General features: G+C 44.3%; 1 protein-coding gene across 4 annotated transcripts in view; it reads left to right on the top strand.

The window, feature by feature from the left end:
* ULK1 (unc-51 like autophagy activating kinase 1) overlaps positions 1-25,355 on the top strand; it is an 83,065-nt gene that overhangs the window by 36,549 nt on the left and 21,161 nt on the right. For all 4 annotated transcript variants that reach the window (XM_083373224.1, XM_083373223.1, XM_083373225.1 and 1 more), the window contains 8 exons: positions 2,021-2,079; positions 6,921-7,003; positions 7,320-7,370; positions 16,001-16,089; positions 16,876-17,035; positions 20,629-20,689; positions 21,280-21,369; positions 22,130-22,258. In XM_083373224.1, coding sequence (XP_083229350.1) covers positions 2,021-2,079; positions 6,921-7,003; positions 7,320-7,370; positions 16,001-16,089; positions 16,876-17,035; positions 20,629-20,689; positions 21,280-21,369; positions 22,130-22,258 — 722 coding nt within the window. The remainder of the gene's footprint in view (positions 1-2,020; positions 2,080-6,920; positions 7,004-7,319; positions 7,371-16,000; positions 16,090-16,875; positions 17,036-20,628; positions 20,690-21,279; positions 21,370-22,129; positions 22,259-25,355) is intronic.

Raw genomic sequence — 25,355 nt, 5'->3', positions numbered from 1 at the left:
GGGAAAGAAAGGGGCACCCCAAAATTATTACATGAAGAGTTGCAAACAGTGGTCCTTACAAGCAAGTAGCCATTTCCAAGGCAAGCATTTTGTTGGATTTTGGTTCAGGATTTACTAGAGACCAAACATGCCAACGTCAGTATTGCGAGAGGCAGAATAAATTCCATGGAAGGCGAGATCAATTTCACACGAATCTTCTTCAGGATCTAAAATCATAAATCGTGTGTACAGCAGCTGAATTTTGTATGGCTGCGATGAAAGCCAGGTATCAAAGACCTATTTATCTTTCTTTTAAAAATACACCATGGTTTGATGCATTTTAACTACTAACTGTAGGGGACACATTGTTTCTATTTTTATTTTAGACCTCTTCCTGCTTTAGATTTATCATCTGGATAAATAAATAACTGTACTCACATAGTAACACATGAGCAAAAGTTATATTCTGTGGTTTAGCATATTATTGTATCTACTGGCTTCCCTCTGTGGCTGTTCTGTTTTGTTCTTTGAAATTTTACTTGTTGTCGACCGGATAAATATTACAGATAATCCTTGACTTATGACCATTTGTTTAGAGACCATTCAAAGTTACAACAGCACTTTAAAAAGCGACTTATAACCAGTACACCCATTTACAACCCTCAAAGCATCCTCATGGTGACATGATCAAAATATGGGCACTTGGCAACTGGCCTCAGTTTACAATGGTTGTAGCATCCCGGCTCCGGTGATCACCATTTGCAGCCTTCCCAACCGACTTCTGACAACCAATGTCAGTGGGGGGAAGTTGATTCGCTTAACAACTGCATGATTCACTTAACAATTTCGCTTAACAATCATGGCAAAAAGTTTGCGAAGCCTCTTTCTTGCTTAACCACGGAGATTCTAATCCCAGTTGTGATCGTAAGTTGATAGATAGATAAATAGATGGAAAGATAGATAGATTGAGTTGGAGAGAGAGAGAGAGAGAGAGAGAGAGATTGCAACTACAAGCCATGTTGTAATAGATACATACTGCAATAGAGAAGTTGCAATGAAGTATTACAAACACAATGGGATACGATCAGACTGTGGGATAAGTAATGTGCAAATAAAGGACATTATTTGCTCTTTCTCACCACCACCACCCGAGATTGGGTGGTTGGATAGGTAGATGAGAGAGAGAAAGAACAGATGAGAGAGAGAGACAGAGACAGATAGACAGACAGACAGAAAGATTGGTTGGTTGGATAGATAGATGATAGAGAGATGATGGATAGATCGATATATATATATAAAGAGAGAGACAGACAGAAAGATTGGGTGGTTGGTTAGATGATAGAGAGATGATGGATGGATGGATGGATGGATGGATAGAGAGAGAGAGAGACAGACAGACAGAGAAAGATTGATTAGGTGGTTGGATAGAGAGATGATGGATAGAGAGAGAGAGAAAGAGAGACAGACAGACAGAAAGATTGATTGGGTGGTTGGATAGATAGATGATGAATGGATAGATAGATAGATGATAGATAGATAGATAGATAGATAGATAGATAGATAGATAGATAGATAGATAGACAGACAGAAAGATTGATTGGATGGTTGGATGGTTGGATAGATAGATGATAGATGATGAATGGATAGATAGATAGATGATAGATAGATGATAAATAGATAGATAGATAGATAGATAGATAGATAGATAGATAGATAGACAGACAGACAGATAGAAAGATTGATTGATTGGATGGTTGGATAGATAGATGATAGATGATGGATGGTTGGAGAGAGAGAGAGAGAGAGAGAGAGAGAGAGAGAGAGAGAGAGAGAGAGAGAGAGAGAGAATATCGTGAAGGGCAGGGGTGAATGCCCACCACCATCTCATTTCATCCTCCCCAAATCCCTCAGTGACCTGTCCCCAGAGGGTGATGATGGACCCCCCAGGATGGGTAGTCTGATATTTGGCTACCGAAGCCTTGCATCGCAACCAAGCAGTGAGTCCAACTTGACTAATCCTCTCCTTTCCCTCCCTCCGCAGGCCAGCAGTCCTCAAGACCTGCGTCTCTTCTATGAGAAAAACAAGACGCTCGTGCCAAAGTAAGTCTTCCAGGCAGCCGGCCTTTTTTTTCCTTCCCTCCCTCCCTCCCCTCTGCACCGCCTGTTCCTTGTTGTGTTTTCAGACGGCACCTGTCCCCTCATGTGCTCTGCCGTCGGGTTTAGCAACCCCTTTGGCAAGAGGCCTTTTCTGCTCTCTAGCTAGGAATGACGGATCTCGGCAACCGGCACGCCAGCTTGGTTACCCCGGCTGACCTTGCCGGGTCTAAATATTTGAAGCAGCGGGGTGGGGAGAAAAGGCAGGGCGGCAGCGAGGATCCCAAATCTCTGCCAGAGCCAGTCGCTTGGGCCAAGCGTAACAAGCTCCTCGGATTTTATTTTTCTTCCCTTTCTTCCCGACCCAAAACAAATCGAGAGCGAGCGTTACTCCCAGGTTCTCGATGGCCCATTTTACTGGGCTTGCCTTAAAAAGATTGCAGTTGGGCGGGTGAGCCTATATGTCGCTCTCTGAGGAAACGAAGAAGTTCTAGAAAAAGGAAATTTGTTGATGGAGTTGCCGGCTTTCACTTTTAGGATTGAGTTGTGCTTTGTTGCAACTATGCTTTGTTGAGAAGTCCTAGACGGCAGGTTCATATGCTAGATTAGAGCAATGTTGAGATGGATGGATTTCAACTCCCAGAATTCCCCAGCCAGCATGCTTTAAGACTGGTGGACTTCAGTTCCCAGAATTCCCAACAGTATGCTTTAAGATGGGTGGACTTCAACTCCCAGAATTCCCCAGCAGTATGCTTTTAAGAAGGGATGCAGTGGCTCAGTGGGTTAGGACGCTGAGCTTGTCGATCAGATGGTCGGCAGTTTGGCGGGTCGAATCCCGAGTGCCGCGTAACAGAGTCAGCGCCTGTTACTCGTCCCAGCTTCTGCCAACCTAGCAGTTCGAAAGCACGTAAAAATGCAAGTAGAAAAATAGGGATCACTCCAGTGGGAAGGTAACAGCGTTCCGTGCGCCTTTGGCGTCTAGTCATGCCGGCCACATGACCACGGAGACGTCCTCAGACAAGTGCTGGCTCTTCGGCTTTGAAACGGAGATGAGCACCGGCCCCTAGAGTCGGAAATGACTAGCACGCATGTGCGGGGGAACCTTTACCTTTACTTTACCTATGCTTTTAAGACGGGTGGATTTCAGTTCCCAGAATTCCTGAGCCGGCATGCTTTAAGACAGGTGGATTTCAGTTCCCAGAATTCCCCAGCAGTATGCTTTTAAGATGGATAGATTTCAGTTCCCAGAATTCCCCAGCTGGAATGTTTTAAGACAGGAAGATTTCAACTCCAGAAAAACCTAGCCAGTATGCTTTAAGATTTTATATTATTTATCTAATAAATTTGCTTGATGCCCATTTCACCACAAGGCAACTCTGAGTTAAGATGGGGTGGGGGGGGTACTTCAACTCCCAAAATTCAGTGTCCTGGCTGGGGAATTCTGGAAGTTGCAGTCCATTCATGTATCGTGACAATGCTAAGGTTGAAAAACAAGAATTGGGTATGTCTAGTCCAGGGGTCGGCAACCTCGGCTCTTTTATGACTCGTGGACTTCAACTCCCAGAATTCCTGAGCCAGTCATGCTGAGGGGAAAGGGAGAAGTTTCCAAGCTGAGCCATGCTGGCTCAGGAATTCTGGGAGTTGAAGTCCGCCAGTCATAAAAGAGCCAAGGTTGCCTACCCCTGGTATAGGGTCTCCTGCTTGAGCTGGGGTTGGACTAGAAGACCTCCAAGGTCCCTTCCACCTCTGTTTTTCTATGTTCTGTCTAAACACTGTGCTAGATGACGCAGGCAAAGCCAGAGGCAATGACTTTGCTGGTCTTGTAATAGCATGCTGTTGGCTGCAGGCCAAAAAGGAAGACGGGGTGGGGGGGTGGGAGGGCTGGCCAAAACCCCAACTTGGATTTAATTTGATTTGATTGCAGTGATGCTTCCATTTCATTTGAAAGAAAGTCAAGGACATTAAGCCTAGTTAATTGGCTTGCTCTCTGCGCACTTTAGCCGTTTTTCGTCTTTTGATCAGATTAAAAAAACTTCAAGGTGGGATAGCTTTGATGGGGCCGTCAAGATGGGTCCAAAATTTATGCAAGCAACCTGTGACCGATCTTCAGTGGCCTTTAGTTCACTTGCAAAAGGGGGGGTGGTGGCGGCTGGAGTTGCTCATCCCCCACCCCATACATCAGATCAAAAGTTGGATCGCTTGTTTAATCTCCCCTTAAGCAATTGCTAAGCTTGTAAGCTGCCCTGAGTCTTCGGAGAAGGGTGGGATATAAATGGAATAAAAATAAAAATAAAAAATTGGCGATTTATTTATTTTTTTCTGCTTGCAAATATGTAATTTGAACAAACATGCCATTTCAGGCAGGAGAGATTATCGGGAACCAGTCTGTATAAGCTCCGTTTTGCTATTTTTTTTAAAAAAATCTTGTTATTAAATAAAACCTTGATGGCGGTACAGGTAGTCCTCATTTAGCGACTGCCTCTTTTAAGTGACCGTTCAGACGTACGAAAGGGATGAAAAATGTAAGGCTGCCACCCGAACTTCCTTCGACAACTTCCGCAGGCGCATAAAGCAGAGTAAAGCTGAAGTTAGGTCACAAGGGAGGGTTGCAGTTTCGCTTAGTGACGGCTTCGTTTAACAACGGAGTTGCTGGTCCCATTGTGGTGGCTGAATGAGGACCCCCTGTGTATGTTAACACTATAAAAGTGCTGGGAAGGAAGAAAAACTGTTGTGGTTTTGTCTAAAAACTTTGGAGCAAAGAAAAGGACAGCAGCTAACGATAGGAAGAATTAAGTCTTTATTTTATTTTATTTTATTTTCATTTTAAAAAAGCAGAATTCATTAAGATCGAAACAACCCCCAACTAGGCAAAAGATCTTTGTGCATGCTGGGTTACCCAAAAGGCTTTTGAGGACTGCTTGAAGACCGGATTGCGCTGTTGTGTTGTTGCAAAATTTGAGATTTGTCAGCTCTTTCATGCCCCCTTCTGCGAACGTCTCCGCCTTCTCAGCTGTAACGATTAATCCCTCCTTGTTTAAGTCTGCCGGGTGCCCAACTTGACAAACAGTTGTGTAGCTGCTCTCTGCGTTCCAGGAACTGCTGGGAGGGCAGCTTTCCTAGAAATATCCGAGGATTTTGAAAAGATACTGCAAAAGACGTGGGAGAAGGCTTCTGTTTTGGGGAGGGGTTGGTTGGTTTACCCTGAAGTTGTAGTAATTTTTATTTATTTATTTATTTATTTATTTTAATTCCATTTATATCCCGCCCTTCTCCGAAGACTCAGGGCGGCTTACAAGCTTAGCAGTAGCCTTCATTCTATGTATATGCCTGCTTATTAGGGCTTTCACACACACACACCCCAAGCGGCATTATTACAAAGTCAGCTTATTGCCCCCAACAATCTGGGTCCTCATTTTACCTACCTCGGAAGGATGGAAGGCTGAGTCAACCTTGAGCCTGGTGGGACTCGAACCTGCACTAATTGCAGGCAGCTGGTGTTACTTAAGGAGGCATTAGCCCACTGCTCCACCAAGGCTCTTAAGTAAGATGGAGGGTTTGTTGTCACTAGGTGTTGGGGGGGTGGGAGCACAAAGGGAGGCTCAGCTAATCTCAATGTACACATAGTTGTACTTTGACAATAAAGGTTCGTTTCATTTCAAGTTCCCGACTCTTTAATTTCCCCGCAAGAGAGGAAGGGAGACAGAAAATCCAGGGGGCACCCACACACACCCCAAATTACCACCCCGGTTAAACACTGTCATTTGTGAATGGCAGAAGGCTTGGAGCTGAAGAGGGGAGGGGAGGGGGGAAAAACAACCCTTTGAAAGGGATCAAATCCAGCCAGACCTTGGGAGAGGTTAGGTTTCAAAGACTGAAATGGCTGGCTGCTATGGTGCTGGGACCGAATCTGACTTTTCCAAACAGCCAGCTGTGTTTGGTGGCAAATGCCATCCATTTGTCTGGGTGGGAATACAGAACAGGGACCTTGGGAGGTCATCTAGTCCAGCCCCCTGCTCGATCAAGAGACCTTAGACCATTCTGGATAAAAGTCTGTCCGATCTCTTCTCGAAAAGCTCCAGGGATGGAGCAGCTGCCAGCCTTAACTTTATTGCATAACTTCCCTTTGCAAAGCAAATCTAGGACCCAGATTGTTGGGGGGCAATTAAGCTGACTTTGTAATAATGCCGCTTGGTGTGTGTGTGTGTGAAAGCCCTAATAAGCAGGCATATACATAGAATGAAGGCTACTGCTAAGCTTGTAAGCCGCCCTGAGTCTTCGGAGAAGGGCGAGATATAAATGGAATTAAAATTAAAAAAAATAAACACACAAACTGCGTGCGCGCGCACACACACACACACACACACACACACACACAGAGAGCTAGTCTTCCAATATTTGAGGGGCTTCACAGGGAGGAAGATTGATGTCATCTCTTCTCCAAAGTACCTGAGGGCAGGACAAGAAGTAACAGATGGAAACTTTATCAAAGAGAGATCCAATCTAGAATGAAGGAGAAATTTCCTGACAATGAGAACAAATAGTAATCGGAAGTTGTGGGCGCTCCATCACTGGAGGCTTTTAAGAAGAGACTGGAGAAGCACTTGTCTGGAATAGCATAGGGTCTCCTGCTGGAGCAGGGGGGTTGGACTAGATGACCTCCAAGGCCCCTCCCAGCTCTGTTATTCTGCATTCTGAAAATGTGGCATATACGTGTGCGTTTGTCTCTGTATGTGCGTGTTGCGCATTGCTAGGCCTAACGGTCGAAGATCCGAAGTTACAATAAAGGTGCTTTTCTTTATTCTTTTTTTTAATAAAAATTTTTTCCTTCTGTTTGTTTTGTTTTTAAGCATCCCAAGGGAAACCTCTGCCCATCTGAGACAACTTCTTTTAGGGCTGTTGCAACGAAATTACAAAGACCGCATGGATTTTGGTAAGAAGCAGTTGGACGTTGTTTTAAATCCAGAAGGAGAAAGCTGGACAGCCAGCTCATTTTATGTTTCTTAACCTCTCTTTCTTTTCCTTTCAAAAACAAACTGAAGTGACATCAGAAATCCAACCTGTGATTGAGAACGAGTGTTTATTGTTGTTGGGTTTTTTAAAATAATAATAATAATAATCTGTGCTTGTTTGTTTTTTCAATTTAATATTGAAAGGTAAACCTGCAGCCTTCTCCAGATTTGACCACCCCTGAAATTTCATTCAACTTCAAGCCTTTTTATTCTTGATTTTTATTTTTTATTTTTTAGATGAATTTTTCCACCACCCTTTCCTGGATTCTAGTGCTTCTATGAAAAAATGTAAGTTTCTTTCGTGTTTTTTTTCTTCTGGGTTGATACGTAACTGCATGGCACACGGGCATGGGCAGAGTGATTTCAGCGATGGGAGTTTTAATACCTTTTCTTGGTTCCCCCTTTGAGATTGTTGTGTTTCAGAGGGTTAAGGGAAACGGCCTTCTCCAATCTGCTAATAGTTACTTGAGGAGATTTTATTCGTTTATTCGTTTATTGAATTTATTTGCTGCCCATCTCATAGCAAAACAAATCTGGGCAGCTTACGGCATTAAAATGTTAAATTTTTGCTTTTTATGGACTGGCAAGGCTGGCTGTTATTAGGACTAAATACTGCCTCTTGCATTTGAATGTTTAAGATTGTGGTTGCCGCACTGAATGACGAGGAGTTGTCTTGGACCGCCTATGAAATATATCATGAAGTTCATGTATATAAATACAGGCAGATGTCGATTTGCAATAGTTAATTTATAGTGACTGTTCAAAGTTACAACGGCGCCAAAAAAAAGTTAGTTAGGGCCATTTTTCACACTTCCGTTGCAGCCTCCCCAGGCTCACGTGATCAAAACTCAGACTCTTCGCAACTGACTCGTATTTATGACGGCTGCAGCAAACTCAGTGGGGAGGCCAGATTCATTTAACAATTAACTGCAGTAATTCGTTTGAACAAGGGTGGCAGGATAGACGGGACAGGAAAGGTCATAAAATGGGACAAAATCCGCTTCACAAGTGTCTGGCTTAGCAAGAGAAATCGTGGGCCCGATTGTGGTCATAAGTCAAGAACTACCCATAACAAACTGTAAAAAAACACTGGAAGTTTTTAAGAAGAGACTGGGCAGCCATTTGTCTGAGATGGTATAGGGTTTCCTGCCTGAGTGGGGGGTTGGACTAGATGACCTCCAAGGTCCCTTCCAACTTCTTCATCATCGTTGTTGTTGCTATCATCATCATCTTCTTCCTTTATTTATGTATTTTGTATTGTCTTGTTGGGCCACATAACTAGCTGTCCAGGCCTCATTTGTTCCATGGTTGGACATGCCTGCTTAAGATTAAAAAAAAAACCCAGTTCTGATTGACAAGTAAACAGAACTAAGTTCAAATTTTCTAGTTGTAGGTCTACCTATAACTAGAGCCTTTTCATTTTTGCTGGTCAGCAACCTCTGTGTTTCCTGAAGACTGGGTAGATAGCTCCTGTTTTCAATGCTCTAAAACTGGGGTCCCCAACCCAGGGTACTGGTCCACAGCATGCCAGCAACCGGTCCGCACAAACAAGGAAAGCCCCATCCGTGGGATGCAGGCAACATACAAAACCACGTACTCTCCGGGCTGCGGAAAAACCTCTCTCCACGGAACTGGTCCCTGGTACCCAAAAGGTTGGGGACCTCTGCTCTAAAACCTGATAATTATATTGTCTCTCCGAAATATAAACATCTTTCTTGCCGTAGCTTCTTGGTGAGGTCATCGTAATCTCATGCAAAGTTACCTGGTTGTGTTGTCCTTGAAACCTGCTTTAGGAGAATTTTTATTTATTTATACTTGGCGTGTCTACTTTTTCACTCCCTTTTGATCGCCTGGGGCTGACGTAATGGACGATCAGGTACGCTTCAACGGGACAGATGTTCACTTGCTGGAGAGGAGGGAGAACTGTTCAGAAGCCCGAACGTGCAACTGTTTTTTTCTGAACCGGAAGATGATTAAAGGCGCTGAGTTGTAGGAAGGAGAAATAGCCTTTGGCTTCTGGGAGGTTTCTCCACCAAGGGAGAAGCGATAAAGGAAGATTTGTTAATGAATATTTAGCCTGGGAAAATATGGCAAAATATTAACCTGGGGAAATATTGCAAACCAAGTTATCTTGGTCTGCAGCCCCCTGCATCTTAAGGGTTGACGTGATTTTCTTTCTGCTAAAAATCTTAGGTGGCCTTCACCTTTGCAGAACGTGCAGTGGCCAGGTTCACGTGTCACAAGGCGTGATTGGCTTCGTCTCGGCTTAGCATGTTACGTGGGGTTGGGAAGTCCTGCCTTAGAATATTTGTCCTCTGTTGACAGTGGTTGATTAAGTAAATATAACTTAGTGGGATGTGAGAACTGCATGCAACCTTGAGTGGTTCAACCTATTCTGGCTTTTTTGGTCTCAGGAGAGAGGAGAAGGACAACACTTTTCATAGACATCCAGCTGGGGCACAGAGGTTATGTGGTCCAAAATTCTGACATAGGCTGAGCTCAAGTTTGAAGAGTAGAGTAGTTTGGGAAAAGACCGGTTGATGTCTTCAGTTTCGGGATTCAGTTCTTACAAAATGAGTAATGTTCTGGGTTATTCCCTTAGCTAGACACAGAATTAGCATAACATGGCCTAATCCCGTTCTATTCCCACATTTATTTTGTCTCCCTAAGAAACCATAGTTTCTGGCAAGAAACCCTTGTTTGAAATCATGGTTTGCTGGTCTAGGGATAGACATTAGTTTCTTTGGGGTGCAGACGTCTTTATGCATGCATAAATCAATAGTATAAGTATTAAAGTAATTAATTAGGAAATTAAGTGCTTGGTTTGCAAAGAAAAAGATGAAAATCAGGATCAGTTGCATTAGCGCAATTGCTTTTATTTTTGCGAATTTATTGGGGTAATCTTTCCACTGCCCCAATCCTCAAGGATTCCAGGTGGTTTAGAAATAATTAATTTGCTCCGTTTCCTGATTTTCACTGGTTTGTTGAACAAACCGTGGTTTAAACAAAGCCTGAATCAAGATACTGTTTGCAACCAGCCAGAGATATATAGGATGAAGGATAAGACAATCCTGGGTTTTTTATTTCCGTTTTTATTATTGCTATTGCTATTATTACTATTATTATTATTAGGGGGACTTTTAAGCTGCTTTCTTTCAATGGGTCTCAGTAAAGAAGAGTTTTTAAGGGAGCTAGATACCTGTAGGAAAATTAAGGTTGTAAAGTAGGAGTTGTAGAATGCTTTCCGTATCGCCATTTCTTTCCATATTGAATCCCTCATCTTAACTGCACTCAGGTGTCCCTCCTGCGGGCAGAAAAAAGTTCTCCTGGTTTAGGGTGGTCTCCAAGCCTTCTCGGTCCTTGCCTTCACCAGCAGGAACCCCCTGGGCTTGTAGGACAGAGAACGGTGGTCATTCTCCAAAGCAGAAAGCATATTCCCGTTCCAAGGGTATTCAGAGGTTAGCAGACCCTCCTATCCCAGTGGTTCCTCCATCGCGGACAAGGGTTACCACCAGGCCTGAGGCCTTTGTTGGCCAAGTAAGATCTTCTCAACCCAAGTCTTCATTGACCACAGCCCAGACAAAAGCTCAATCTGGGCCACCGTCTGCTCCCAATCTACAGCGGGCAAGCCAACAGGGACCTTCAGGCAAGCCCAAAAGGATCTTCTTGACGTGGCCTTCATTCCCTTCTTTGCCAACTAGCTCTGAAGAGCTACAGAGCATCACTCCGTTAAAGGCCCAAACTCACACTTGCAACAACCAGAAATGGACTCCTGTGATGCAGCCACTCCCTCCACCAGCATCAGCATCATCAGCCCAGAGGACTAGGGACATGGGTTCTCGAAAACGTCGGCACCAGCAACTGTTGGCGGTCCCGTCGCTTCCCAAGTCACGTCCGTCCCATATCTGAGTATAGTTGGGGAGTCAAAGTCATGCTGTCCAAAAGGGAAAGGCAGGAGAAAGGAGTTGCCTGACTTCCATCTTTCAGGAGTTGACAGGGACGTGGGATGACGGGAAGACAGTCGTAAGCTGCACAAACACCACCAATTAGGCACAGATTTAACAAATCCGTGTTACTGACAACACAGCTTAACATGGGAATGCTGTTTGGGATGCGAAACTCCACGGTGTCCGCTTAGGAACCTAACCTCTTGGGAAGAGGATGAGGGAGTCAGCTTTGTTTTAAGCATCGAGGAGACAATTTCAAGAAAGAAGGTGGGTTTGGACTGTCAGATCCTTGGAAGGTAGTACTGAAGAGTGACAGAGACTGAATAAATGGACCAGGTGAATTCATCTGCTCATGTAGATGTCTCCTGAAGCCCTTCCTTACCCAAAACGGCTTCTACATGGAACATTTCTGCATTTTTTTTCATGGCACTTGAGATGTCCACCGTTGCTCAGAGCAGGACACTGGTGTCCTTGGACCAGGATCTCCAGCTAAAAAGTGCTCAGGATTTGGAGAAAGAACCTGGTTGATGCACTTCGAGAAGATGCTACAAGCCAGGATAGACCCTTCAAATCTGCAGCCGCAGCGGACAACATCATCTCTGTGGTGGTCTCCCACCAAGCCATCATTTCACATTTCATACCTATGTAACTTTGTAGCCCTCTTTTAATTGACCTATCTTGGGTTGCAGGGATGGAAAACTCGATGTTCTATAGATATTGTTGGACCATTTATTTATTTTTATTTATTATTTCAGAAAATGTATATTGCCGCCTCCTCGCATCTGGTGACTCAAGGCAGGCTTACAGGGATAGAAAAACCACCCTATGAAAAGAATAAAAAATGAACGAGGAGAAGAAAAATAATACAATAATACAATAATAACACCATACACACACACACACACACACACACACACACACACACACACACACACACAGAGGCAACATTCAAACTAGCCATTTAATGGATTCTATCCTGCTCTGGGTTCCCCAGAACCAGGACTTCAGCAGCTTCCAAAAGAGTGGGGGGGGGGGTGGTCTAATTTCCAGAGGGATAATGTTAGAATAACGGAGTTGGAAGGGACCTTGTAGGTCATCTAGTCCAACCCCCAGAAGGATGATGTTCCAGAGGGAGCCACCACGGAGAAGGCCCTTCTTCTGGGCCCCTAGAGATGTATCCCCTTAGGGCAGGGGTCTTCAAGCCTGGCCCTTTTATGACTTGTGGACTTCAACTCCCAGAATTCCTTAGCCAGGCATGCTGTCTGAGGAATTCTGGGAGTTGAAGTCCACAAGTCATACAAGGGCCAAGTTTGAAGACCCCTGCCTTAGGGGACCCACAGTATCCCTTGGCTCCCCACTCTAGTGGGCTGGGTACATGTGATAACCTGGTCCCAAGCCATGAAGGTGGCAACCAGCATCTTGAATAGCACCTGGAGGCAAACTGCCTCCTGCAAGAGAAGCGATCCATGTGCACACCAAGGTCTGCACAAAGCCAGGGGGGCTGCTGCATTTTGCACCAGCTGGAGCTTCCGGATGCTTTTCAGGGGCAGCCCCACGACTAGTGCGTTGCCATGGGTGCGTGGTGTCATTCACAATCTTCCCAGCTGGCTTCGCTTAATGACCCCGCGATTCACTTCACAACTGCAAAACCGCGGTGGCAAAACAAGGTAGGAAGATTAGGCTGGATTCATTTAACAACCGCCTCGCTTTGCGGTGGGAATTTCTGGACCGAATCGTGATTGTAGGTTAAGGACTTTCTGAATGAAAGGGGTAAAGCCATTTTCAAGTCGGATATCAACCACGGCCCAGTAATTCTGCTTCAGGCCAGAGTTTGCCTTGAACTCCTACTGAAATTATGGGATATAATTCCAACCAAATAAACAAGCAACAGTCAGAGATTCATAGTCCAGCATACGGGAACCAGAGAGTTTTCATCCCTGCAGTCTTAAAATGTGAAAAAAAAACTTTTATTAGCAATTATCCGGGCATCTTGGGAGATTTTCCCAACGGTCCTAAGATGTCTTTTCTCTCTCTTGGTATTTTGTATTTGTTTGGTTAACTTTGAGCCTGTTTTATATATGTTATTGTGTTGTTTTTTTAAAGACACGTCTGTAGTTCATTTGTTTACATGGCTGACTTTATTTTTGTTACGCGTTTGTGTATTTACGCTTTTGTGTAAACTCTGCTCTCTGTGTTTTGAATTCTAATGGGAGAATAAAGCCAAAGGAAAAAAAGAACATCGGACTTTGGTGTGTTTTGAATTCGGAGTTGTGTTTTGCTCTCGCACCAAAGAAAAGGGGAAAGTTGATCCAGATGGCCACCAAATCGATGGGGCAGAGTTTCTAGCCAGCCTAGGAAAGTGACATAGATGTCTATACAGAAATATGAATTAAGTCCCTGAACATTTCGGACAGATAGTCCTCAACTTAACGAACACAGTTGAGCCCAACATTTATGTGGCTAAGCAAGAAATTTCTTGAATGAGTTTTTGCCCCGTTTTACGACCTGGCTTGCTGCAGTTGTTAAATTAGTAACTCGGTTGTTAAGTGAATCGGGCTTCCCCATTGGCTTTGCTGGTCAGACGGTCCCAAAAGGGGATCGTGTGACACACACACACCCCCGGGACACTGCAACCGTCGTAAATATGAGCCAGATGCCATGGGTCTGCATTTTGATCACATGATCGTGGGGATGCTACAACGGTCGTAAGTGTGGAAAAGGATCATAAGTCACTTTTTCCAGTGCCGTTGTAACTTCACTAAGTTGAGGAGTTGAGGACTACGTAATGGGGAACAATCTTTGCCCCCATGTGCTTGAGAAACCTACTCAATTGCATCCTTGCATGTTAATTTTGGCTAGTATTAAACTTGTTTTGCAACTCCGTGTATCGTGGATGCCTGTTTAGTTCCTTTTTTTTGAAGGTAGCCTTGGAATAAACCCATCTGAAAACAGGCTGATGACCAAGTTGAATCTGTCACGTGAAGATAGACCTATGGGCTGCTCAAAGCATGCACCCACCCACCCAGCTTATCTTCTCACATCTGGTTCTCTCCAGATGTTGTTCTCAGAATGCTGGGCTTTGGAGTCTTCCCACATCTAGAGAGACGCCGCCGCCGCTCTCTGATCTTTTCTCAACAGGAAATGCTGGAGAATGAACTTTATGCAAAGCGTGTCCTCTGATCCCTTGCTGAATTCTTCCTTAAATTCAACATGAATTGGAGCCTTGCCCTGTCCTTCGGGCTGCTCCTAGCACAAACAGTGTCCCTCACCTTAGCGATTTTTCCCACGCCCGGAATTAAATGCCGAATTCAATCTCAGAATCCCATCTTAGTCTCTTTCTCAGGCAGGGTTGTTGAACACAACAAGAACAAGAACAACAAAAAAAACACAATCGTGAATGGACGAGACATCCATCTCTGAGGATTTAAAAATAAAAATAAAAATAAATAATGAATTTTCTATCTCGAATGGAACATTTACTTTGAGGATCTAAAATTCAGTGTGGGGGATTAATAAGTCGAAGAACTATATATTTATCTGCTTGGCTGGGAAGCACAGAAGGAGCAAATGAGCAGTTGGAAGAATGAAGGGTTTAATTAATGGGAAGATCATGGCATTTGTTCCTTAAATGATTGTTGCCTTCACATCAAAGGATAGCCGACTCTGGTGGGTCAAGCCCCAGGCAGGGTCCACCCAGCTCATAACTTGTACTCCCAGCGACGCCCCCCACTCTGATTTAAAACTCAAGAGCTACTCAATTTCAGTTCCTCTTTTGTTGGTCGTCTGCCTCAAGACCCTGTTTGGTCTAGTGCTTAAGGCAGCAGGCTAGAAACTGGGAGACTGTGAGTTATAGTTCCATCTTCGGCATGAAGGCCAGCTGGGTGATCTTGGGCCAGTCCCAATCTCTCAGCCCTAGCAAGGAGGCAATGGCATGGAACCCAGCTGGGTGACTTTAGGCCAATCACCAGGAGACAGTGAGTTCTAGTTCTGCCTGAGACATGAAAGCCAGCTGGGTGACTTTGGACCAATCACCAGGAGACAGTGAGTTCTAGTCCCACCTTAGCAATGAAAGCTGGCTGGGTGACTTTGATTAATCACCAGGAGACAGTGAGTTCTAGTCCCGCCTTAGTGATGAAAGCCAGCTGGGTGACTTTGGGTCAGTCACTAGGAGACTGTGAGTTCTAGTCCCATCTTAGTCATGAAAGCTAGCTGGGTGACTTTGGGCCAGTCACCCGGCGACTGTGAGTTCTAGTCCCGCCTTAGTGATGAAAGCCAGCTGGGTGACTTTGGGCCAGTCACTAGGAGACTGTGAGTTCTAGTCCCATCTTAGTCATGAAAGCCAGCTGGGTGACTTTGGGCCAGTCACCAGGCGACTGTGAGTTCTAGTCCCGCCTTAGTGATGAAAGCCAGCTGGGTGACTTTGGGCCAGTCACCAGGCGACTGTGAATTCTAGTCCCACTTTAGCTATGAAAGCTGGCTGGGTGTCCTTGGGCTGTCTCTCTCAGCCCAATTCAGCTCACAGAGTTGTTGTGGTGGGGAAAATAGGAGGAAGAAGAAACAGAACAAAATACTTTATGGGCCAAGTGTGATTAGACACACAAGGAATTCGTCTCCGCTACAGACACTCTCAATGTACAAGCAAACCAACAGAGTAATAATAATCATAATAATGATACCCATAAAGGAGCATTAGATACGTTCACAGCCTTTGAGTTGTTTATAAAATAAGGTTTGGGCGAATGAAAAAGAACACCGCAACACTGGTGGGGCAAGCTACTGTACACAGGGAGAAAACCCCACACACTCTAGCACTGATGATGTTACCTAGCTGGGTTGTGAAACGTCTGCAAAAAAAACCAAGCAAGCTCAGAGAGCACCGAGGAGTTCACAGTTCAGAGCTACAAATATCCTCTTCTAACTTTGTTGTGGACCATCTTAAAAATGTGGCCTTTCTTTTCCTCTTTTCTGCAGCTGCTTCTGTGCCAATGCCTTCTTATCCAAGCTCTGGCTCAGGAAGTTCTTCCAGCAGCTCCTCCACTTCTCACTTAGCGTCACCTCCGGTGAGTATATTCCATGGTTCCCTCCCCTACAAACAGTTCCACTAGGAGAGGGGTAGGCAACCTTGGCTCTTTGATGACTCGTGGACTTCAACTCCCAGAATTCCTGAGCCAGCACGGCTCAGCTTGGAAACCTCTCCCTTTCCCCTCAGCGTGGCTGGCTCAGGAATTCTGGGAGTTGAAGTCCACGAGTCTTAAAGTTGCCAAATTTGAAGACCCTTGGTATAGAGCAGGGGTAGGCAACCTTGGCTCTTTGATGACTGGTGGACTTCAACTCCCAGAATTCCTGAGCCAGCACGGCTCAGCTTGGAAACCTCTCCCTTTCCCCTCAGCATGGCTGGCTCAGGAATTCTGGGAGTTGAAGTCCACGAGTCTTAAAGTTGCCAAATTTGAAGACCCTTGGTATAGAGCAGGGGTAGGCAACCTTGGCTCTTTGATGACTGGTGGACTTCAACTCCCAGAATTCCTGAGTCAGCACGGCTCAGCTTGGAAACCTCTCCCTTTCCCCTCAGCGTGGCTGGCTCAGGAATTCTGGGAGTTGTAGTTCACGAGTCATAAAAGAGCCGTGGTTGCCTACCCCTGCACGTGAAGTATGCTAAACTCACCATGCGCCCCCAACATGCTCCAGTGACATTTCTAATGCCCCTGGGGTGCACTCAGAGCTGAGCCCTCTGTGGCAGACTATTACGGGAAATGCTTTTGACTGTTAGCAAAGCATCGGAAGCACGACTTAATGTTGTCTACCACGTTGTGTTTTTCAATCTGGCTCTCCTCTCTTCCCTTGAGAAGTCGCTTGGCGAGATGCCCCATCTCCAGGAGAAGACCCCAGCCTTCCCCCAGCAGGGCTCCCCGGCTTTCCTGCACCGGTCGAAGGAATCGGCGGGAAGCAGCAGCAAAAATTCCTCATGTGACACCGATGACTTTGTAATGGTGCCAGCCCAGTTTCCAAGTAAGAAGAGTTTTATGCCAGAGCCATTGAGAACTTGGGTGAAGCACAGGTTGTGGAGAAACCGTGTACTTTGGAACATTGGAGAAGAGATTGGAAAACTGCGTGTCTGTAATGGTATAGGGTTTCCTGCCTGAACAGGGGGTTGGACTAGAAGACCTCCAAGGTCCCTTCCAACTCTGTTACTTCTATTCTATTCTATTCTATTCTATTCTATTCTATTCTATTCTATTCTATTCTATTCTATTCTATTCTATTCTATTCTATTCTATTCTATTCTATTCTATTCTATTCTATTCTATTCTTCTACTCTACTCTACCCTACCCTACCCTACTCTACCCTACCTTACCCTACCTTACCCTACTCTAATTCCCTATCCCTTCCCAACCCATCCCATCCCATCCTATATAATTCTCTTCTCTCTTCCCTTCTCTTCCCTTCTCTTCTCTTCCCTTCCCTTATATATAATATAATTATATATTATATTATATATCATTATATATATAGGGACACGGTGGCTCAGTGGGTTAGGACGCTGAGTTTGTCGATCAGAAGGTCGGCAGTTTGGCGGGTCGAATCCCGAGTGCCGCGTAACAGTGAGCGCCTGTTACTTGTCCCAGCTTCTGCCAACCTAGCAGTTCGAAAGCCCGTAAAAATGCAAGTAGAAAAATAGGGACCGCTCCGGTGGGAAGGTAACAACGTTCCATGCGCCTTTGGCGTCTAGTCATGCCGGCCACATTACCATGGAGACGTCCTCGGACAAGCGCTGGCTCTTCGGCTTTGAAACAGAGATGAGCACCGGCCCCTAGAGTCGGAAACGACTAGCACGCATGTGCGGGGGAACCTTTCCCTTTACCTTTATTATTATATATTATATTCTTCCTCCTTTCTACAGCAGATATTAAGCCTTTGGAAAAGAAAAGGGGATTAATGGAACTCTTTGATCTTGGCTGTTGATCAAGGTCATCATTGGGCAAATGATTTAGGCTTGCTGTTGGGCGGATTGAAGAGCTCTAAATGTCCCTACTCTTATGTGTCTTAACGAGTCCTCTTGCTTTACTGGGCACACCAGTCTGGCGAAAAGCTTAATTTGGCTTTGCAAACATAAGCTCCAGCTTACATCAGAGGTAGCCATGCTGCCTTCTGCCCAGAAAACCAACCAGTCCCTCAAACTCAGATTATTAGATGTCGTTGGCCAGTTTCTCAACCAGGATATCTCCATCAGCCCAGAGTGAGATTGGAGATGCACCAGAAGTGATGGAAGCTGTGGTTGAAAATATGTAGAGGAACCAAGTTTGCAAAAGGAGGCATTATCTTCTGATGTTCTAATATTGGTTCATATTTACACACATAGGAGAAAATTAGTAAGTTAACCCCTAGAGTCTGGCACCATCAGATCATCAGAAATTTTAGGAGACTTTCTAACCAAGAAGTTATAACCGTACTCCTATAAGACCTAACTGGAAATTACTAAAAAAAAGCTGTTGCCTTCATCTCTCCACTATATTCGAAACATTGTACAGGTAAATCCTCGACACAACTGGAGCTTCAGATTTCTGCTGCTAAATGAGACAGTTGTTAGAATTTTGCCTTGCTTTACAACCTTTCTTGCCACAGTCGTGTTTGTTAAATGTTTTATTGATTTGCTAATTTTACATTTAAGTATTTAAAAAGCAACGTGGCGGCTGAGTTAATCGATAATTCAATGACATACAAGTATCTTTAGTACAAGCCCCAAACTACCACATTAGATATTTCCTCTCTTTTCCCCTTAGTGTTTACTGTCTCATGTTTGAAGTAATACAATTCTTACTATATATCAGTTAAATAAAAATAACATTCCTACATTTATCAGTAATTTTTAGCTTATACATACCTGGGTTATTTTAGCATTCAGTCTTTATAGACAATCAATGTCCTAATTAGTTTTTCCCAATTTTTAGTTTCCCATTAATATTTAAACTTAACATATCATATTTATAATTTCCAAGTTTTAAGTAACTCAAGTTCCCTTTATCACAATTCATCACAAAATCTAATACTCAGGATACACGTCTTATCTATTTGAATATATTCTATTTCTCACCATCTTACATCAACTACATGATAAATGCAGTATAACGTTCTTATTTTCTACTAATTTCCAAACGTCTTAAATTTAGCAACCAAAGTTTCTCTTGTTTCAACGTCAAATACTTTCTCTCTTTTTCTCTTAATGTCTTCTATCGCATTTTTGAGCTAGTACAGACCCCATGGGACGCTGTGACCGTCATAACTATGAGCCAAGCGTACGAATGTTGATCACGTGACCCTGGGGACGTTGCAACGGTTGAAAGTGTGAAAAGGGGTCATAAGTCACATTTTCCAATGCCGTTGTAACTCTGAATGGTCACTAAATGAAGGTTGTAAGTTGAGGACTACCTGTGTAGGAACGGCGAAATCCATATCAATCCACACATACGTTGCGAAGTCAAAGATTCCCTGTACTTTTGCTTCATTGGTCTGAGCTTGTAAAGAAATAAAGCTCTTGAGCTATATTGTTATTTATTTATTTATTTTTATTGAATTTGTATACCGCCCTATTCCCCTAGGACTCAGGGCGGTTTACAGGGCAGGTAAAACCATGAAATACAAAAAATTAAAATCAATTAAAACAATTAAATTAAATTCAAGCCCCAAGAGTAAATCTAAAACCCAGTTAAATTAACAACCCCACAGTCTGGACCAAACAGCTCGAAGAGCCAGGTTTTCAGGTCCCGGTGAAATGAGCGAAGGTCGGGGGCAGACCTAAGTTCTGTGGGTAGTTGGTTCCATAGGGCAGGCACACCCACAGAGAACGCTCTTCCCCTGGGAATAACCCGCCGGCATTCATTAACCGGCGGTACCCTGAGAAGACCCTCCCTGTGGGGGCGCACAGGACGATGGGAAGATGATGCCGGCAGCAGGTGTTCCCTTAGATAGTCCGGACCCAAGCCATTTTGGGCTTTATAGGTCATCACCAGCGCAACCGGAAGCCAATGTAGCTCACGGAGAAGAGGTGTTATACGGGAGTATCGGGAAGCTCCCATGAAAACTCGTGCGGCTGAATTCTGCACCAGTTGAAGCCTTCGGGTGGTCCTCAAGGGCAGCCCCATGTAGAGGGCATTGCAGTAGTCTAACTGGGAGGTCACGAGCGCATAGTAAATATTTTTCGTTTCTTCAGCTCAAGTTCAACAGAAGCTACTCAACTCCTGAACACAACACTGTTGCGTAGATACCTTCATCATATACTAGGAGAAAACCACTTTAAGAGTCTAATTGCTGCCAACGTAAAGCAGAAATCTTTTTTTCCACGGGGCAGCGTAATTACATTTTTTTTGCTATTTCCCCCCCCCCCCCCACGGTTTGAAAGTTGTTTAGCCTTCTGTTTCTCAGCTTTGGAACTTAGTGACTATTAGCTGTTCACCAAAGCTTTTCTTCTGCCTTCCAAAATTTGGACTCTGGCCTTGCTTGTCATGTGTGTGTATTTGTGCACAGTTTTGCAACGTGGATGCATGATTATTATTATTATTATTATTATTCTTTTAAAAAATCCTCTTTTTCTTCTGATTTTTAGGTGATTTAGCTGCGGAAGTTACTGGAGGCAAGCTGATCCAGGACAGTCTGATGGGAAGTGGGTAAGGGAAATATAATAAACAACCAGATTCGTGTCCTTAAAGCAAACAACTAAAGGGAGATTTCAACATTTAATAAGGATACAAGTAAATTATAAAATACCGATTTGGGGAATTCCTGGACACGCGATAGAGGGCGTATCTATGGGAGTGAGTTTGGATATGTTTTCCTATAAGGAATTACTTAGATTGCAAGGGAATGATTGGCAACTTAAATCATTAGAGGAGTTAAGACAAGAAAACATAAGTTACTCTTGGTTTCAATATACTCAATTGAAAGCTAGGTGGAAGTTGGATCAGAAGGTTGGCATCACAATTACAGATAAAAATTTAGTAAAACAAATTAGAGATTTAAATCGTGCACATATTGTATCCTTTAATAAAGGATACAAGTAATATGATCAGATGCTTCTACTCTGAATTGCCAGCTGAGAGATGATGGCTTTTGTGACTTCGGTGTAGTCTTGAGGACCCTCATATTTTAACATCTCTCTTCTCAATCAAGTGTTCTCCAGATTCATTGAGACTTACAACTGTTGAGGGAGTTTGTTGCATTCGTGACTCGTGTCGCTTCTGTCCTTGGACTTTTGTAGGAGCTCCCTGGTGACCTCTGCAGACTTGGAAAGCCAAGGAAGGACCCCATCTCCTTCTCCTCCCTACAGCAGTTCTCCTAGCCCCTCTGGGTAAGAAAGAATCTGAGATGGTATTCCTCCCTATCCCAATAAGAACGAGAAGACACGGCCCTGGTTTGTGCACCCTGCTTAGGCGAGTGTGGGTTGTCCCATCCGGGTGGATTTTCCCGGTTCTTGGTCTCCTTTGTGGCCAGAGAAAGAGGAAGAGGAGTTCTGTGAACTTCTACAGGAGAAATAGTCCCTCGTGTAGCTCTTTCTCAAGGACAGGACCATCCCTTGACCTGGAGGAGCTTCCTACTAGGAAAGCCACTTGGCCTAGGGTGTTCCCTCCTGCATCATTTCTGGGGATGGAGTGGAAAGGTGAGAGGTTGCCAACGGTTAGAAGATGGATATTCTCAGGCCTCGTCCTGCCACCTTATCCTCTAAGGAAGCAGCAGATCCTGAAAATCTATCCAGGACAATTTCTTCAACCTATTTCCCCTTGGAAGACTATTTCAAGTTGTCTTTCATCAACCGGCATGACCTTGAGGATGGATTTAAAGCTAGGTCTCCTCAGATCTTCTCCAGCTACTGGAGGACAGCTACACTACTTTAGACACTGCACTAAGCAAAACATGGGTTTAACGCTTAGTCTAATGGGTGAACTGGGCCTTTAGAATTTGCTCAGCAAGCTGTGATTAAAGCAAACCACAGCTTAAGGTGATGGGACGCTCTGCAGAGCTATTCTCCTTAATCTTCCCCACACCTAGGGTGTTCCAGTCGTCCTGGTTTTGCTCTAACCATCACTTGCCTATCTTCCGTGTTCTCACAGGCGATCAAGCCAATTTTCATCCAGCGCTAGATCCGGACAATCAATACCCATTCCAGTCCCTACACAGATCCAAAACTACCGCCGGATTGAGCAGAATCTTCAGTCCCCCAATCAATATACTTTGCCACGGTGAGTATGAGCTCTTAGGGAAATTGACTCTTGATTAACCTGTTGGCTAACGATGATGTGATGGACTGTGGGGAGAAGGTGGATTTCCAGGATGGAAGGGCTGCATTCCAGGGGAGTAAGAGGAAACTCAGCCTGGATATTATGTGTGGGAGAAAAAGTGAAGATGGCCCCTCCCTAACAGTTCCCAGAGTACGTTGTAGAGCTAGATCATTAAGTGTTCAGCCTGGCAAGATTCTGTCTATAGGTGTGAAACAAAGAACTCAGCTTGGAAGAATCGTTGCGTGTCATTCTTGGTTTGGGGCTAGATAGATAGATAGATAGATAGATAGATAGATAGATAGATAGATAGATAGATAGATAGATAGATAGATGACAGAAGGATAAACAGACAGAGAATTAAAACAGTGTGCTGGCATGTAGTCTGGATTCCCAGGAGGACTAAAGAGGCAACTCAGACTGGATATTATGTGTGGGAGAAAAAGTGGAGACGGCCCCTCCCTAACAGTTCCCAGAGTACATTGTAGAGCTAGATCATTAAGTGTTCAGCCTGGCAAGATTCTGTCTATAGGTGTGAACCTGGAAGAATCGTCACGTGTCATTCTTGGTTTAGGGATAGATAGATAGATAGATAGATAGATAGATAGATAGATAGATAGATAGACAGACAGACAGACAGACAGACAGACAGACAGACAGACAGACAGACAGACAGACATAGAGGACAGAAGGATAAACAGACAGAGAATAAAAACAGTGTGATGGCATGTAGTCTGGATTCCCAGGAGGACTAAGAGGCAACTCAGACTGGATATTATGTGTGAGAGAAAGAAGACAGCCTTTCCATAACAGTTCCCAGAGTATATTGCAGAGGCAGATACTAGATTCTGTGTATAGGTTGGAACAGTAAAATAACCCAGCTTGAAAGCATCACCATGTATCATTCTTTGTTTTGGGCCTGACAGATTCACTCAACTAGAGGATTGTCAGAAAAGACTTAAAAATATGGACCAGGCGAACCTTGGCACGTTGTTTCTCAAGCCCCAAACTCAAAACTCTTTGAAGTTTAATTTGAGTGTCAAACTTTTGGTCAGATGTAGCTATGAACCAAATCTAAGTTCCAGTTTGTGGGTAATGTCAGGATGAGAACTTAAATTTGGCTTCTTTTCACTGAACCACCCAATGAATTGATGCAATTAAACCCAATGAAACGATGCAATTAAACCCAGTGAATTGATGCAATTAAACCCAATGAATTGATGTAATTAAACCCAATGAATGCGAGTCTTTGCCAGATGTGACTTTGATCATTTCCCATTTCATTACATTAAAAGCTGTCTTGATCAGTCAACTTGGGTGGACGTCTGGGGAAACATACCTCCAAATCTGAGGAGCGGAGTGCTCAGATTGGAAACCTCGGTCGTTTGCGAGCCAGACAAACTCCTGGCTTTGCATTCTGTGGGAGAATCCCGGCTGTTTGCACAAGACAAAAATGGCTGTTCACTTTTGCAACACGGACCTTTCTGTTTTGCATCACCTCTTCTTGGGTTATGAGTGTTTGCCATGTTTAATCTTTTTATTATTATTATTATTATTTGTTCTGGCTCACCTGCTTAGTCAGACATTTCAGCCGTTTCTCTGTAGTGTCATGACTGTAATTATACAAAACATGACACAGCCATGCTTCTGGCATGCAATTTTGGACTCCGGAATCAGTCATGTTGCCGAGATGTATGGCTTAGTGCCACGTGATGGAATTTTGTGTAAGTGGCACCTTTGTGTTAAGGGAAGTTGCTTCTGACGGCTTCCAGCTTCTTTGGCTTGGGGAAAAAAAAGATGGATGACAAGAAGCACATCTGTGAAGGCTTCTGTGTTTTGGTCAGCCGAGGATCTGTGTGTCTGGCAAAGGATGGAAAAAGGTCGGACTTGGAACAAGCTTCTCTGCTCTCAAAACTGGGGGGCTGGCTACAGTTCGGTTTCTTCTTCCCAGCAAAGCTTGAGAAAGAGAGTTATTTGTCTGCTGGTGACTTCCGCCCTCTTTAAGTCTGGTGAAGACGTGGATTAAACAGCAGTGCAAATATGTTCATTTCCGTTACGATGATGGTTGTTGGTTGCCCAGTCAGCCAGATGTTTAGAGTGGATTTGGTTTTTCTGTTTTTTTACACACACCCCTCCTATCAAGTCAAAGGATTATTGTTTTTTTTTCCCCTCTGGATGGTTAACCTAGGCTTCTTGGGGGGGGGGGGAAATGGAAAGCTTGCCATTTTTCTAAGCTGTCTCTCGACGTGATGGAAATAGTTTTCAAAAAGGATGTTGAGGTTCTCTTCATCCCTCTTGATAAACACAGCCGTGTTTGACTTTTATGCTGGAGTCAGTGTCTTCCCTTTAAGTGGGTGCTGTGATCCCAGCCAAGGTGGTTTTGCAAACCTTGATTTCAGCAGGAACTCTAAATGCTAAATGTGGTTCCTGCTTCTAAAGAAGCAGGAACCACATTTAACATTGTTTGGTCAAAGAGGGTGGACTTGGCTGAAGGGTGAAAAATCTTGGTGGTTGGGGCGAGTTTGTGAGATTTTTTTTTTAATTTGATGCCTATTTTAAGAGGGGATCTCTGAGCTAGGTGGTTTTCTTGCAGACGTTTCATTACCCAAACTAGGTAACATCATCAGTGCTAGAAGGGAGTGGAATTTATGCAGAAGACGGAGGGAGGGCGGGAGGGAGGGAAGGAAGGAAGGAAGGAAGGAAGGAAGGAAGGAAGGAAGGAAGGAAGGAAGGAAGGAAGGGACAGAGAATGAAAGGGAGAGAGGGAGGAAAAGCCAGAAAGAAAGGAAGGATAAGGCAGAGAGAGGAAGGAAGGAAGGAAGGAAGGAAGGAAGGAAGGAAGGAAGGAAGGAAGGAAGGAAGGAAGGAAGGAAGGACTATGGGGTCCTTGGTGCTCTCTGAGCTTGGTGGTTTTCTTGCAGACGTTTCATTACCTGAACTAGGTAACATCATCAGTGCTGGTGGAATTTATGGAGAGGAGGAGGGAGGGAGGGAGGGAGGGAGGGAGGAAGGAAGGAAGGAAGGAAGGAAGGAAGGAAGGAAGGAAGGAAGGAAGGAAGGA

Source organism: Vipera ursinii, assembly GCF_947247035.1.
Source record: "Vipera ursinii genome assembly, chromosome: 14".
Taxonomy (NCBI): domain Eukaryota; kingdom Metazoa; phylum Chordata; class Lepidosauria; order Squamata; family Viperidae; genus Vipera; species Vipera ursinii.
This window is presented reverse-complemented; position numbering and strand designations above follow the sequence as displayed.